This window comes from Choloepus didactylus, chromosome 23 (assembly GCF_015220235.1).
Source record: "Choloepus didactylus isolate mChoDid1 chromosome 23, mChoDid1.pri, whole genome shotgun sequence".
Classification (NCBI taxonomy): Eukaryota; Metazoa; Chordata; class Mammalia; order Pilosa; family Megalonychidae; genus Choloepus; species Choloepus didactylus.
In genome coordinates this window covers 18,398,332-18,413,885 of record NC_051329.1, presented here as the reverse complement: position 1 = coordinate 18,413,885, position 15,554 = coordinate 18,398,332, and the positions used below count along the sequence as shown (strand labels likewise).

The following is a 15,554-nucleotide window of genomic DNA, read 5'->3' as shown; positions in this document are numbered from 1 at the left end:
TGGAGTTTGGTAGTTTCAGTTATTTACTTCTAGCTACTCCAGTATATTAAAATCTAAACTGTTATCTATACAGTGCATAAGCGTGCCCTCCAGAGTGACCTCCAACTCCATTTGCAATCTCTCAGCCACTGAAACTATTTCATTTCATTTTGCTTCCCCCTTTTGGTCAAGAAGATGTTTTCAATCCCACGATGCCAGGTCCAGATTCATCCTCGGGAGTCATATCCTGCATTGCCAGGGAGATTTACACCCCTGGGAGTTGGGGTAACCAGGGTGTTCTTGACTAATGTGAGCCCTAATCAAACTCAGAGGTCACCGAGGCCTAGGTAAACTGGGCCCCCAGATAAAAACAGATCTTTCTTCACAAACCAAATTCGCTTTCAGTAAATGTTCTAGTTTGAAATGAGAGTAGAAATAAGAGAGAACCAAGAATTGGCACTAGATGCAAGCGTAAGTTGGCATGAGACCAGGACAGGGTAATGGCTCCGTGCGCCACCCTATGGGAACAGAAGCTCTGGGTCTCCACCACAGGGGCTCCCTGGGATTCCTTCCTGGGAGAGTCAGATCCATTTTAAATGGGTGGCATAGACAACATAGCAGATGTTCCTGGAACACACCACGCTTGCTTCCACCCCAGGGCCTTTGCACTCTCTGGCTACTTTGCACAGATATGCCCGTAGCTGGCTTCTCATCCTTCACTCTTCACCAACCATCCTTTCCAGAGTAGAATCTCCTCTCCACCTACCCACGTCCACTAGTCCCTCTCGCTCCATTCTCCCTGCTTTCGTGGCAGCATTTATCACTCTCTGAAATGCTCTTGTTTATTTGCCAACCTGCTAGAGTCTGTCTTCCCCCACTGGGATGCAAGTTCCTCGAGAGTCGAGACCTTGACAAGTGGGGGAAGGCAGCACTTGTCCAGTGCTGCCCATGGAGGCTGAGTAAGCCTGCCCAATTTGGGGACAGTGCATTAGGAAGCTCTTTGGCTATGGTTTTGAAGCCACACTCTCCAAACAGCTCATATATGCTTTCCCAGCATTTTATTTCTCATCTGGTTCAAAATTCTTGAGGGGAAGAGAAGTGGTTAATTTGCTGATCCAACACATAGCTGTCTCTAGTTGCTGAGAAACAATTAGCTCACAGATGTCCAAATTGTTAGCTGCACAAAATCTGCCGTGTATCTCTAGGGCCATCCCAGTACCTGGCACATAGTAGGTGTTCAAAAATTGTTGAATGAATGAATGAATGAATGAATGAGAGACTCTCACTCTCTGTTTTCTACCTTTGGCAATGGCAGCATAAAGCTTCCCAGGAGCTGTGGAGCCTTCTCTTAGAGGACCGAGCCACCCTTTGCACACTCAAGTGAAGGTCCTTCTTACGGACTTTCAGTTCCCCATCCTCATCTGAAGTCCCTCTCCCAGCTTTCGTCTTGGAACATCATCCCTAACTGCCACACCAATCAGCTTCCCACCGTGGTGACAGAGGCCAGGGACGGTCATATTGGAAGAAGAAAAGAGAAGGCTGGTGCCCCAGGCTTTCTCTGTCTTTGTCTATTCCCCCCAACACCCTCACCCCTCCCACCCCCTTTCCCTTCATTCCCACAGAAAATGGGCCATGGGCTTTGCCACAATCAGGTGTGAACGTGGAAGACAATTTGGGTGGTGGTGGTTGTGGTTATGGGATGTTTGCAGTGATGGGGACGTTCCCTCTGGTGTCTGCCATTTCCTTCTGTTGTTGGATACCCACTGGGAGACTGTGGGGCTCAAGGAAAAAGATGAGGAGCCCCCAAAACTGAAGAATTTCCCTCACGAGCCTGAGTAGCACGTGTCTTCTACGTGGTAGGGAGACAGCAAAAAAACAGTCGGTGTTCATTAGCCGAGCTGAACTTCTGACCAGAGAAAGGATATGCTACTCCTTACTATTTCAGGTCAAAAACAACAACCCAAAACAAACAAACAAACAAACAAACAACAACAACAACAAAAAACCACAGCTGGAATTGAGCAAAAACATCAATAGAACTGCTGACATTTTTGAAGCATTTATGTTGTGGCAGGAACCGTGCTAAATGATAGTTTCACTGTCCTAAAAGAGATTCTCAAGTCAACACTAAAACATCAGACTAAAACATTTGTCTTGAGTTAACTATTTGAGGACCACTTCAACTCCATAGAAATGTAGGATTTAGAGCAAGAATCACCTTTTGAGACGGAGAAGAATTCTCCCATTCACTAACTCTACTTCCTTCCTCGTGAAGACATTTTTCTTTTTACCATCTTTAGAAAAACACTTGTATCTGATTAGAAATGAGGATCAAATATATATTCCAGAAATTTTGGAAAATGCCAGAAACATTACAGTACATTTGGAAATTATAATAGCTGCAACTTACCAAGTACTTTGCATATATTATCCCATTTAGTTCAGACAACAATCCCTTGGAGGTAGGTGATGTTGTTTTCACTTTACATATGAGGAAACTAAGGGTCTGAGATATTAAATAACCTGATTGGTAAACAGCAGAGCTGGGATTTGAATCCTAGTGAAACTGATAGTAGAGTTTATGCTCTTAACCTGTACAGTGTAACTGTCTACAATCCTGCCACTCAGAGATAACCACTATTAACATTTGAAATACTTCTTTCCAATTATTTTCCCCCCATGTTTGTGAGTGCATGTATGTGTATGTGGATGTTTTCAATTGATAATGAAATGGAATCTCATTGTACATATGATTTTGTTTTCTGTCCTTTTTCCCATTTGATCCTTTAACTTAACTGTTTCCCTGTATCATAAAATATTCTTTCAAAAGCAAGAGTCTTAATGGTTATATAATATTCCATGTTATAAATAGATGTACAATAATTTACTTAGCCAATATCTACATTGAAATTTATATTCATCTCCAGTTTTTCATATTTATGACAACAAAAAATAATCTTAATTAAGCAGTTACTCTGTGCCAGGCACCATGCTCCATGTGTATTAACTCATTTCATAATTCACTTCAAAATTAATATTGGGATGGATATCTTACACATAATTTTATGCCCCTCCATTTAGTTAGCTTGTAAAAAATTTAATCTTTCAATGAAGATTTCTTTGTATAGGTCTTGCATGTTTCCTAAGTTTCTTTCTGGCATTTTTAAAATTTTTGGTTGCCATTGTGAATACACCAGTATTCTGCTCTGTTAAGCTCTCCATACTGAGGTCCTAATTTTAGAACCTATTCCCTTTTCCTCAGGCCACCTCTTCCCTCTTTACAAGTCAACTTCGTCTTCTTTATCCCTTTGTCTCTAATACCTATTTGACCTTTGGGAAGAGAGCGACATTCTCTCTCCCCCACCTCTGTTTCTCTGTTTCTCTGTCTCTCTCTCTCTCCACCCCCCCCACACACACACACACGCCTGTAGGCTCATATCACACCTGAGCTTAGTGTGAGATATTTTCACCCATGTGTAAGAACTCTCTTTATATAGATCAGTATTTTCTTAGATTCCCAACTCCTAGATAGTAGGTGCCATTAAAATAGCTTGATGTATGAGGGCACTTAGTAAATATTTTTAGTAATAACGCCTGAATTTTTAGATGACTTTGGGATTTCTTGTTTAGATTTTGCTTGCTCCTAAGTTTCTGTATCTAAAGGTGGGGCTGGGAATTCTGAGACTGGGCTTCCGTATTACAAGCAGTATTTCCTACTCATCACCATTAATTCATTCATGCTTGTCTGTCTTCTTCTTGGGCTTTTGGGCTATTTCTCTCCATAAATATCTTCAAGGACAAGTGAAAATTGTCCTTTGGCCTGTCTTTTTGTTAAAGCCAAAGAGCTGCAGCAGAATTCTGCCAACCTTGATTGAGAGTTTTATATCATGCTTTTTATATTGATGGGGCAAGACTTCTAAAAAAGAGGACTCTCTGAACATCAAAGCTATGTCCCTATCAAAGGATCAAGGTGAGAGTAAGAGCAGGGCAAGGTATAGCCCTCTGATTACAGCTTCAGGAGGCTTGACTGTAAATTCCATGGGGTCAAGACCTCTTGTGTTTGACTTTGTTTGCTAGTGTCACCTTTCTGATCTTCACTTTCCTTGTGGATAAATGGGGATAGAAGCCTTCTTGTGTACCTTGCTGAGTATTTACAAGAAACAATGTGAAATTGCATCGATATGAAAATGATTTGAAAATTAAAGAGACCTGCACAAATGTAAGAACAACAACCATGAAACCACACTACAATCGGAATTATCCAGAACAAAGAATGAATAAAGTTATCAGAAAAGGGAGGTAAACAGAGGAGGTCTTCTTCAGTTTGGAGAAGAGGAGCATAATACAGAGGATAAAGGAAACAGAAAGACAAGTTCCTGAATTTCACCTATAGAAAAGAAGAGAATAAGAGGGAAAAAAAATCAGCAAACATCTAAGGAGACTCATTAAAAAACCTATGTTGGGGAGAGGAGAAGGGGGATCTACACAGCAAGAATGTCAGAGCCACAACACCTGCAACATCTCCATATCAACAGCGGCTTTACTCATTAAAAGTGAGAACAAGTGCATCATTAAGAAAGTATTTCTCAAAGTGTGTTCTGTAAAATATCAGTCTTAGGATAAAAGGATCTTGGGGAACATACTTAGCAAATGCCCGTGCTCTCCGGTCCCATCAAAGAGTCACAAAGTGGAGTGGCTTACAGCAGGCTCCAAGAAACCCCAAAGCAAAGGAACCAGCTCCACTTTGTTTAACCCTTGACTACTCAATTTAATCCTCCCACACGCATTTTTTTTTTTTTAAACTTGTTAATGTCAGGCAGAACAAGTTGCAAAACTGGAGGTCTTCAGGAATGTTCAGGTTCATGCTTTGAAGGCACAATCATTTTGGATGCAGGGACTTGAATTGAAGAGTGTCATCCCCTGGACTAGCAAGTTGAGAATAAAGACCAACTTCTAAACACGGACCCGTTGGGAAGCAGTGTGAGAATACTGGTGAGCTCCAGACCAGCCAGGAAAATTATCATGGGGAACCAAGTCTTGGTCAACTGCTTAGCAACCCCTTAGCATTAGCCTGGGTCTCCCGGATACTTTCCAGAAAAGTTTTGGCAGAAATGCAGAACACTGACAGGGGAGGGAAGGGAATTCACTCAGTCAAAGGTCGAAGCAGGCTTAGGCCTCAGAAGACATGCGTTCATTCACCAAACATTTACTACTTGCCAACCATGTGGCTGGCCTTGTGCTAAGTGCTGGGGCTAACAAGCCATCCTCAAAGGGCTCACAGGTACATCTCGGTGTGAGGAAGTAAAGGTGCAATCAAGAAAGGCTTCATGGAGGAGGTGATTTTCCAGCTAAGCCTTGAAAGAGGAGTGGGGTGTTCACTAGGTGGACAGTGTGGTGGAGAAAAGCACAAGGTCAGGGATCATAAAGATCTGGGCTCAATCCTGGCTCTTGCACTAACTAGATGTGTGACCTTGGACAAGCCATTTCACTACTCTGAGCCCGTTTTCTTACCTGAAATAAGATCAAGCATGTAAATCACATAGCACAGTGTTGGAAACATAAGTGCTTAATTAACTGTATCTCATTATTATTTTACAAAACTGTAAGATTCATGGGGACAAGGATCTGCCTTGTTCATTGCCTTACATTCAGTGCCTACTATGGGCCATGATTCATCCATCTGTCTGTTCTTCCATCCATCCATCCATCCACCCATCCACCCATCGACCCATCCACCCCTCCACCCATCCACCCCTCCACCCATCCACCCATCCATCCACCCATCCACCCATCCATCCACCCTTCCACCCATCCACCCACCCATCCACCCTTCCACCCACCCATCCATCCACCCATCCACCCCTCCACCCATCCATCCACCCATCCACCCTTCCACCCATCCATCCACCCATCCACCCCTCCACCCCTCCACACCTCCACCCATTCACCCCTCCACCCATCCACCCCTCCACCCCTCCACACCTCCACCCTTCCACCCATCCATCCACCCATCCACCCCTCCACCCTTCCACCCATCCATCTACCCTGCAATTATTTATTGAGTTCCTATTATGTGCTGGGCACTATTCTAGGCCTTTAGAGATACAGCTAAGAACAAGACAGAGAAAATGCCTGCTCCCTAGGGACTACACTCGAGTTGGAAGAGGAAGAAAAGAAATAAGCCAAAAAAAAAAAAAAAAAAAAAAAAAGGACTTTGAGAGTAGTACTTGCTTTGCAGAGAATTAAAAGAAGGTAGTAGGGTAGAGAGCTGTTTAGGTTGGGTGATAAAAGAAGGCTTCTCTGAGGAGGAATGACAAGAAGGAGCCAGCCATTTGTAAATCCTGGGAAAGAACATTTCAGGCAGAGGAAACTGCTGTTGTCCAAAGGCCGGAATGAGCTGAATCTGTTTGAGGTATGGTGAGGAGGCCAGGGTGCCTGGAGCAGGTGGGGAGGGTGGGAGAGACAAGGTAAGCGGTGGGCAAGGAAAGAGCTTGAAGTGTTTTGCAGGCCATGGCAAAAGGGTTTGGAGTTTATCCTAAGTGTATGGGATGCCCTGGATGGCTTTGAGCATGGGAGGGACATGATCTGATTCCCAACTTTAACAGACCCCTCTGGGTGCTGCGTGGTTAGTGGATTACAGAGCAGCAAAAGTGGAAGCAGGAGTGCAGACAGGAGGCTGTGGCTACAAAAATACCTGACAATGACTTGGGGTAGCAAGATGGTGGTGGAAGCAGAGAAATTCAGAATATATGTTGGAGGAAGTGTCAACAGGAATTGCTGATGGGTTGGATGTGGAGCATGAGGGAAAGAGATATGTATACATGAAGATCAGCTACACATTTCCTACCAGACTGTAGGATTGCCACTGCCCCTTCCGTCTCTGAATTCTCTCTGAATTGCAAATCGGAACACGTCTTCTGAATCTATTGACAAGGGTCATTAGAGTGCCCAACTCTGTAGATTCAATAAGAGGATGATTCCAAAGTATTTGCAGAGTGTGTGGCCTAGAGTACAAGCTCAATAAATTCCAGCTATTATTATTGTTGTTTTTGTTATAATTATTATCTGACCCATAAGATTACTTAGAGCTGGTTCTTTTTAGAAATAAGACTACAGCTGTAAGGCACTCAGTGTAGAGCTTGGCACCTGGTAGAGGCCCAATAACGATTATCTATGATCATTTCTGTTATTATGGAGATTTTGCTGAGGTTACCATGTCTATGGGCGTAGTGTGTCATGAAGGAGAGCAGGAGATGTTTTGTGGGTCTTATGTTCAACTATTATTTCTTATTTCTTTTCAGCTTTGCTTGACTTCTTTGGATCACTGGATCTGTGTTAATTTCATCACTTGGATTTTGGCCTGAGTGAAATTTTCTATTCAGTTACAAAGTGCTGTGTTGTGGGGTTCTGCCGCTCAAAGTGGGGACCTCCTACACACAGCCTTGGCTTCCACTGGAACTGGCTATGAATGCAGCATCCCAGGCTCCACCCAGACTTGCAGAATCAGAATCTGCATTTTAGCAAGACCCTGAGATGATTAAAGTTTGAGAAGCACTGCTCTAGGATGTGAGTCCTTCTATCCAGCTTCCTCTTGATGATTATACAAAGGTATCTTCCAAAGCCATCATTCAAGTTCACACATTAGAAATCAGAAGTGGTTTGCTTACTAATTAATGACAAACTCCACTTCAAACATTGCCTGTTTTGCCAATTCATTTAAAAGCTGCCATTTTGTTATCTTAATAGGTAACAACTGGGAAGTGTTTAATGCATTGAGGAGGGAGGTTCTAGTTGGATTTGCTCTTTTTCTACTTTTTATTATGGAAAATTTCAAAATGTACACAAAACAACAGACTAATACAATAAATTCTTATGTTCCTCTAACCCAGTTTTGGCAGCCACCCATTAGTGGTCTATTTTGTTTGATCTATACTCCCCATTCCCCACATTAGGTTATGACAAATCCAGCCATTCTTTCCCTTCATCAGTAAATTAGAATGGCATTTAAATGTTTTCTTTTGTAGGAACACCCAGATTAACACCTTAAAATAGATGTAGTCGGTATCTCCAAGACCTAGATTCCCAATTAACAAATGTCAATGACTACCCACCCCAGCATGTGTTGCAACTTAAGAAAGTAGCTGACAATGTGGGGGCTGCTTGGGCGACATGCATAGCTATAAAATCTGTAGGTATCTATAACAGAGTCTTCAACAATGACATACTTCAGGCAAGGTCTTTATCAGAGCTGCAAGGGCAGAAATTTATGAGAAATCAGTCAAAGGGGTATGTAATATCAATACCTCATTTCTCAGCTCACAAACATGAGAAACATGTGGACAGAGCCAGAGAGGGTTGAGAGAAGCCACATGGAGAGATCCAAAAGCATTCAGAGCTCCAGCTTGTGGGCGGTGGCAAGCCCTCTGGGTCAGCTGCCAAGTTCTACCCTGGCCACAAAAACCAAACCAAACCAAACCAAAAACCTCCCCCCCTAAACTTGATTGAAATCCATTTGAAACACAGTTTTGATGGATGAGCTGCTCCCTGGTGGAGCCTGGGTCAGGCTGAAAGGATGCCCAGTTTGGCAGGTGCTTCGGACCCATTATCCGTTACCCCTGCATCTTCTGTGAGTTAAGAGCCTGGTTGCCTTATTTGGAGGAGGATCCCTTTTTCTGGATTCTGTGTTTTTCTCTTTCTTGATTTACTCCCTTGTTTGGGGGGAGCATATCCTCCCATAGCTTCCTGAGAAAAGGTATATGGCAGGTAAAGTTTTTTGAGATCTTGAATTTCTGAAAATGTCTTTATTCTTCTTTCTCCCTTGAATGAGAGTTTGGCTGGGTCTAGAATTGAGATTGGAAATCCTTTTCCTTCAAGATCTTGAAATCATTCCTTCACTTTGTTTAGCTTTCAGCACTGCTGATGAGAATTCTGAGGCCATTCTGACCCTATCTGTGACATGGGCCTTGTCTTTGGAAGCTCAAAAGAGTGGAGAGAAATTTTATCCTTAAATTTCTGAAATTGCATAATGGTGTGCCTTGGTGTAGCTGTCATTTTATTCATTTATTGAATATTGGGGGACTGTTTTAATCTGGAAACTCATGAATTCAGTTCTGGGAATTTTTCTTGTATTACTTCTTCGCTAATTTCCTCCCTTCCATTTTCTTTGTTCTTTTTCTGGAATTCTTATTGGTTGGATGTTAGATTTTCTGGAATGATTCTCAAATTTTCTGACATTTTCTTGGATATTTTTCACCTATTTTTGAAGTTTACTTCTACTTCTTGTGTTATTTATCTCCCTACACTTTCTTCTGTGGTTTGTTTTTTGTCTCATTTCACAGGCTTTTCTCAAATGTCTGATGATCTTTGGCTGCCTCTTCATATTTAAAAGTGAGACACTGAAAAATCACTTGAAAGCTTTGTGTGTGATGGACAATGGGATGTGTCAATGGGTGGACATCCTGCAGGAGAAGTTTATGGGTCAATCATTTCTTTGGAGGATTCCCAAATGTTTGTGTCTGTAGGCTTTTCCTCCTGGGCTGGCCACATCCTTGGAGAGAAATTCTCCACTCTCCCGCCTGGATGCCAAGGTAAGGCGGACAGTGGGGCAAGGAGGAGAGGACTTCATCGTTCAATATCCAGACTTTCCATTTTCCATCCCCTCTTCACTATGGCACCTCAACCCTACTCTCTGCTGTGCCTGGTGAATAAGGCCTTTCTGTTTAATCTCACCAGAGAACAAACCCTCCATCTTCTGCCAGAATTTGTGGGGGAGTAGGTTCTGGTTGCATGGGGTGGGAGATAATCTGTGGTAGTCTAACGACTTCCTTAACAGATTTTCCAAGTTTCCTTCTCTCATTAGCCCTACCCTCCATTCCTACCTTCAAAGGTGATACCTCCAGTTGGTGCCTCCAATTTCTGAGCCTTTCTAGAGTTTTGCAGAGCAAATGGACTTTCTTCTTGTCGGCTCCCCACCCCCTGCAGGATTTAGATTTCAGTACTATCTACTCTGAAAAGTTAGTCAAAGCTCCACCATCCATTTTCCATCTTCTAAGATTTTATGATCCCTCACATCTCTTCTCCTGCTCTCCTAATTTATTCTTGGGTGTTTATACCATTTTAAATTAACTAGCTATTGTTTTAAGGCGACTTGGAAGGGAGTGGAGAAAAATAGATGTGTCCAATACTCCATGCTTAACTAGATGTCCTCCTTGTTTATTTTTTGCATGTGTTTCAGTTTAGCATTGATATTTACCTTTATGCTATACATTTATCTATTCCAGTGACATGTTTACTGGTTATTGCTTTTATTTTTATCAAATTTGCTAGTCTCAATAAAAGCAGAAAACTGCTATTGCAAAAGGTGATGACTTGTATCCTTAAAATATATACATCTTATCACCACCACCACCACCACCATCAATACCTGAGTTCTGTGTTCTTGGCAGGCAGCTGAGAACTTATAACATTTATCTCTTCATCTCCAAACAACTCTTGGGTAGGTACTATCACAACTCCCATTTCACAGATGAAAAAAAAAAAAAAAAAAAGCCAAGCTGCTGATGGGTTGAGATAATTGCATGAAGCCACATGCCTAGTAAATAGCAGAAAAGTATTCAAACCTCAGAGGTTGGTCTCTAGACAGGGTCTGTAGGCGTGAGGGAGAAGAGGTTCTGATTAAAGAAGACCCAATCAAAGGTCTAGTTTAGACTCAATCAAAGCTAGTTAGTAACCACATACAGAATGACACAATTGGTTTAACTATCCAAATGTTGGTATCATAGAGTAGCAAGAATGAAGATGCAGCCTGGACTCAACTCCAGGCACCAGCAAGTCACAGCCTCCAGAATCAGGGAGCAAATTCTAGCTAAAAACCAACAGACTCACCCTAAATTTGTCAACACTCCTGAAACTTGCCTGGAACTTCTCTTCCTCTAGAGCCTAGAAGGCAGAAGCCTTGCCTGTCTTGTTTTCTTCTCAACATGGTCTGGCACAGTGTCTAGCACATGATAGTTGCTCAATTAAATATTTGTTGAATGAATACACATCCTTTCTCCTGGGTCAAGAGCCTTATTAGTAAATTATGGGGTTCTTTTCAGAGTGAACAAAAAGAGAGTCTGGGATGGCTGGGGTGCAAAGAGGCCTGTATTCCACTTACTAAGCTGTGTGACCCGGTGTAGACCTGTGTCTACGTGGAGGGAGGGTACCAGTTTCCAGTTCACAAAAGGTGCCGTAAGGGCCAGCAGTGGCCCTGTCTGGGGGGAAAATCTTGGGATACGTGTCCCTGGAACTGAGTACAGGTTAAATGTACTTTCAACAGATACACTTCTGATACGTAGAAAACGAGTATTTCCATGACCCCACCACTGGTGATGCCTGACACACTGATGTTCCAATACAAAATGTGTTATCCAACGGGTCTGTGATGTACTTCCAACAGGCCCTAGGACTGCCCTGGCTCAGCAGAGAGTGGTGGAAAGAACAAAGGCACCCACGATCCGAAGACCACTCTTCTCCAACGTGCACTCTTTTCACAGTAGTTTTATTCTTCTCCAGCCCCTACTCTGCCTTTGTAATTTCACAGAAGACTTCTCAGAATTTGGCTAAATAAATAAATGTGTTGATTGTTTTGAGATTGCTGGCTCCTTTCACAGTTCTGAAAACCAGTTATTTTGAGACTTGTCAATGTTTCCCGCACATTCCACATGTTTATATCAATTTGTATGTCCTCACAGCATTTCTTAACTGGGATGCTACTGGCATTTGCAGTGGGGCAAATTTTTCATTGGGGTTGACAGTCCATAGCATTGCAGGACACTACAACTCTTGGCTGTTCTCGCAAAATGTGAGTAGCACCCCAATCTTTGAGACTACCACAGACGCTCCCCCACATTTCCAAAGGCCTCCTTGGGGATGGCGCCACCCCCAGTTAAGAACCCCTAATTAATTGTTGTCCCTAAACTCATCACCTATTACAGATAAGTGAGATCCGAAATAGCCAGGACTGAATCTACCTGGAAAAAATAGCCAGGAAAGAACATACTTGGCAGGAGTTTGTCGGCGGCTTCCTCCTGCTCTCCCTTCCTCTCATTCTTTGTTCTTTGGACTTTGGGGTCTCTATGGCCAAACTTGTCAAGCCCAGATCTGTACTTTTTCAATGGAAAACACTTCCAGTACTTTAGAGGGAGTGTGTGTGGTGGTGGTGGTGGTGGAGGGGGGGGATAGGATGGACTCGTTCGAATTTGGTTTTACTTATTTGAAGTCCTGTTCGTTTTCAAATGTGACATATGTTTTCAAATGTGCCAAATGATGTCTTTAGGCTCCAAATCTGTCCATCTGTCTGACAATTATTCCACTCACCTAGCACAATATCGGGGGCTTAACAAACCTCCTTTTTATTTCATCCTTATGAGAGTTTGGCACACCTCAAAACATTTTTTCATGTTCCCATTTTATAGATGAAAGAACCAGACCTTTGAAAAGGATATGTAACTTGCCCATAGTCAACTTTCTCACTCTGTCATTGTTGTTCTGACAGCACAAAGGTCTCTCTGGCTATAAAACTATTGAAAAAGGCTTGGGTTGGGGGGACTGAGGATGACAGGGTCAGAAAAAGAGGTTTCTATTCAAAGCATGTTCAAACCTCACTCCCCAGGACACACAGAGTGACCTGATTTCTATCCAACCTGTCACCACCAGCTGGAGTGTTGGCTTGTTCCAGACTTTGTAGGCATTTTCCTAAATGGTGCTGGTGTGTGTGTGTATGTGTGTGCGTGTGTGTGTGTGTGTGCAGGGATTGGGTTGGGGGGGAGTGGCTGCTTCATTAATGAACCCTGATGGAATGTGGGCACCGATACCAGCCAGAGTCTGCTGCTGCCTGGAGAATTTGGCTGCCTCAGGCTCCCTAGCTTCTCCACCAAAAAAAAAACCAGGCCGGAGATCTGGGGAGAGGAAGGAAGGGAGGAAACTGGCTGGTTGGTCCTAAGGAACCTGATGCCCTGGCTTTCTAAGCAGTCATCACCATTCATTAACACCATTCATTCATTTCCTGATATTTATTGAGCATCTACCAAGTGCCAGGTTCTGCTCTAGGTGCTGGAGGATACACGCAGACAACAGGGACAAATAGCCCTGCCCTCACAGTGCTTATATTCTAATGAGGAGACAGAGACAATTAGCATATTAATAAGTACAATAGACAGTCTAGAAGATGGAGAGAGGCGCTGTAGACCAAACACAGAAGGGAATGGGGATGGGGCTTGGGTGGGGGGTGTCAATTTTTAAACAGTGATCATGAAGTAGGGGTGGAAGTGAGTAAAGATCCAATAATAATACCGTGTCGGGTACTATTTTCTAAGCCGGTGCTTTACAATTATTAGCTCATTAGTGCTCATAATGACTCCAAGATACACGGCTATGATTATTACCATTTTGCAGACAAAGGAACTGGGGTTCAGAGAGATGCTGCTAGTTGATGGGGGGAGTGGGATTTGAACCCAGGCTGTTGACACTTCAGCGCGGTAGCGCGTTCAAACTTTGTCAAGCGTTGGTTCAGATGCACTCAACAAACCAGGGTGGGAAAGGGCCTGCTGAGGGCGCACACGGGTCTTTGTGTGTATGCAAGAAACGAACGTGGTGCCACACATGGGCAAGTGAGGGCAAACTCGGCGGCAGGGGGAACCTCGCGATCTTCAGTAAGCTATATCCAGACTCTCCCTGTCTGTGGCCGAGCAGCAGGCTCGCGGGCCGGTCGGGGACGAACGCACCACAAGGGTTGTCCCGGGACAGTCCCGGCCCGAGTCTCACCCCGCCACCACTTCCGGGCCAGCTGCTCCAGTCAATAAGGCGAAGATCTCGCGGGCGCTCCAGGTTGGGGTTCACCCCAGGGCTCCTACGTGGGCCAAAGAGGGCCGCAGGGTCGGGCTCCGGAAGGGAGGGCTAGAAGAAGCACCGGGGGCTTGTAGAAGACGCGCGCAGTTCGCCAAGCCAGGAGCGCAGCGGCTTACAGAGCGTGCAGTCGCTAATGCATTCATGGGAGCGCCCAGGCGCGTGAGACAGCAATGGAGGGGTGCCTGGGAGCTCTTGGGGGATACCAAGGGAGGCGGGGATAGGGTCCCTGCGCAACAAATGGAGGGAGGAACTACGATATGCTGGGGTAGAAAGAATAAAAGAGAGCGACAGAAGGGAGCGCGCACTTTGATGGTGAGAGGAGCGCGGGGTGAGCCCACGTAAGGTTTGGAGAGAGAGAGAGAGGCTGTGAACCAGCCTCGTGCGCACTGGAAAGAGGGGCCAAAGAACTGTTTGCCTCCTGGAGAGGGCGCGCCAAAGCGCGGGACCAGAGGTCAAGAGGGTGCCGGGGATCGCCTGGGGATCCTCGGAGAATGGCCGCAGCGGGACCTGAGGCGCAGCAAAAAGAGAAAGAACTGTATGCTCGAGTCCTGGGCGCTAGAGGGAAGGAAGCAGCGGGCGCGGCAAGAAGAGCAAGTTGAGCGCTGAGTGCCCAGAGAATGGGGCTCCCTGTTGCGCTGTAGGGTGCGCGCACTCTGGGAGCTTTGGAAAAGCGTTTTGAGAAGACTCCCCCAAGTGCCTAGGAATGCTGGAGGATGCAAGGAGAAAAGCAGCAAAGTTCAGGGAAAAACTTTCGCGAGTTAGACAATGCACCATAAGGGCTGGAAAGAAGTGGGAAAACGGCTCTGAGCACCACAGGGAGAGCTCCAAGAGCCTGATGGAGGCGCAGAGGCGGGGCAGAGGAGGCTAAGAGGGACAAAAGAACCGGGACGCGCGGCGCAGAGCGGGAGGGAAACTTAGGGAGCGCGCTGTCCCCCAGGAGGTTGCGCAAGGCCGCTGGGGGAGCTGGGGCGGGGGGGGGGGTGTCCCCCTTCCCAGGCTGCTTCCGCCCTAGCCCCACTCACCATGATGGAGAAGACGAAAGCCACGATGTTGATGGGGTACGCCGGGCAAAAACACGAGACGATGCTGAGCCACAGGTAGTTTTTGAGCTTGGGCAGGTCCTCCTCGGTCTTGTCATCCTCGGTGTTGGCTTCGGGACTGCTGTCCAAAGCCCTCTTGAAGTCCGAGGTGGGGGGGGACTGAGACATGGGCGAGGCGGGCGGAGGAGCGCACGGTCGGCGCCGTCCCGGGCTCTGGCCGCCGGCTCGTGGCGAGGCTCTGAAAAGCCGGCGGCGCGGGGCCCAGGGGAGACGTGACCTCATCCCGCGTGCGTCCTCCTCCGCCTGCACCCGCCCGGGCTCAGGGACCCTGGCCAAGAGCCTCCCCACCAAGAGGGAGGAGGGAGAGAGTGAGGAGAGGCGGGGAGGAGAGAGGGAACTAGCAGCCTGAGAAACGGATGGGAAGGACAGACGAAGACATCGCACTCCCTGACGGACACCCTCAGAGACCAGACGCACCAGACGCGAGCTCAGAAAGCCGAAATAAAAGGAGGCTAAGGAAAGGGGGAGCCAAGGCCCTTTTAAGTTGCCAACTGGCCAGCCCGCGCTCTGAAGATGATCAGCACTTTTTTTTTTTTTTTAATAATCTTTTGAATTTGAATACATTTAGAGACCCATTCTATTTAGGTC

At 45.4% G+C, this 15,554-nt stretch overlaps 1 protein-coding gene across 1 annotated transcript in view; it reads right to left on the bottom strand.

Moving 5' to 3' along the window:
* TMEM233 (transmembrane protein 233) overlaps nucleotides 1-15,120 on the bottom strand; it is a 36,018-nt gene extending 20,898 nt beyond the window's left edge. Inside the window, exon 1 of the mRNA XM_037817372.1 lies at nucleotides 14,889-15,120. Within this exon, the coding sequence (XP_037673300.1) occupies nucleotides 14,889-15,074 (186 nt within the window). The 5' untranslated portion in view covers nucleotides 15,075-15,120. The remainder of the gene's footprint in view (nucleotides 1-14,888) is intronic.
* Nucleotides 15,121-15,554: the final 434 nt, after the last annotated feature.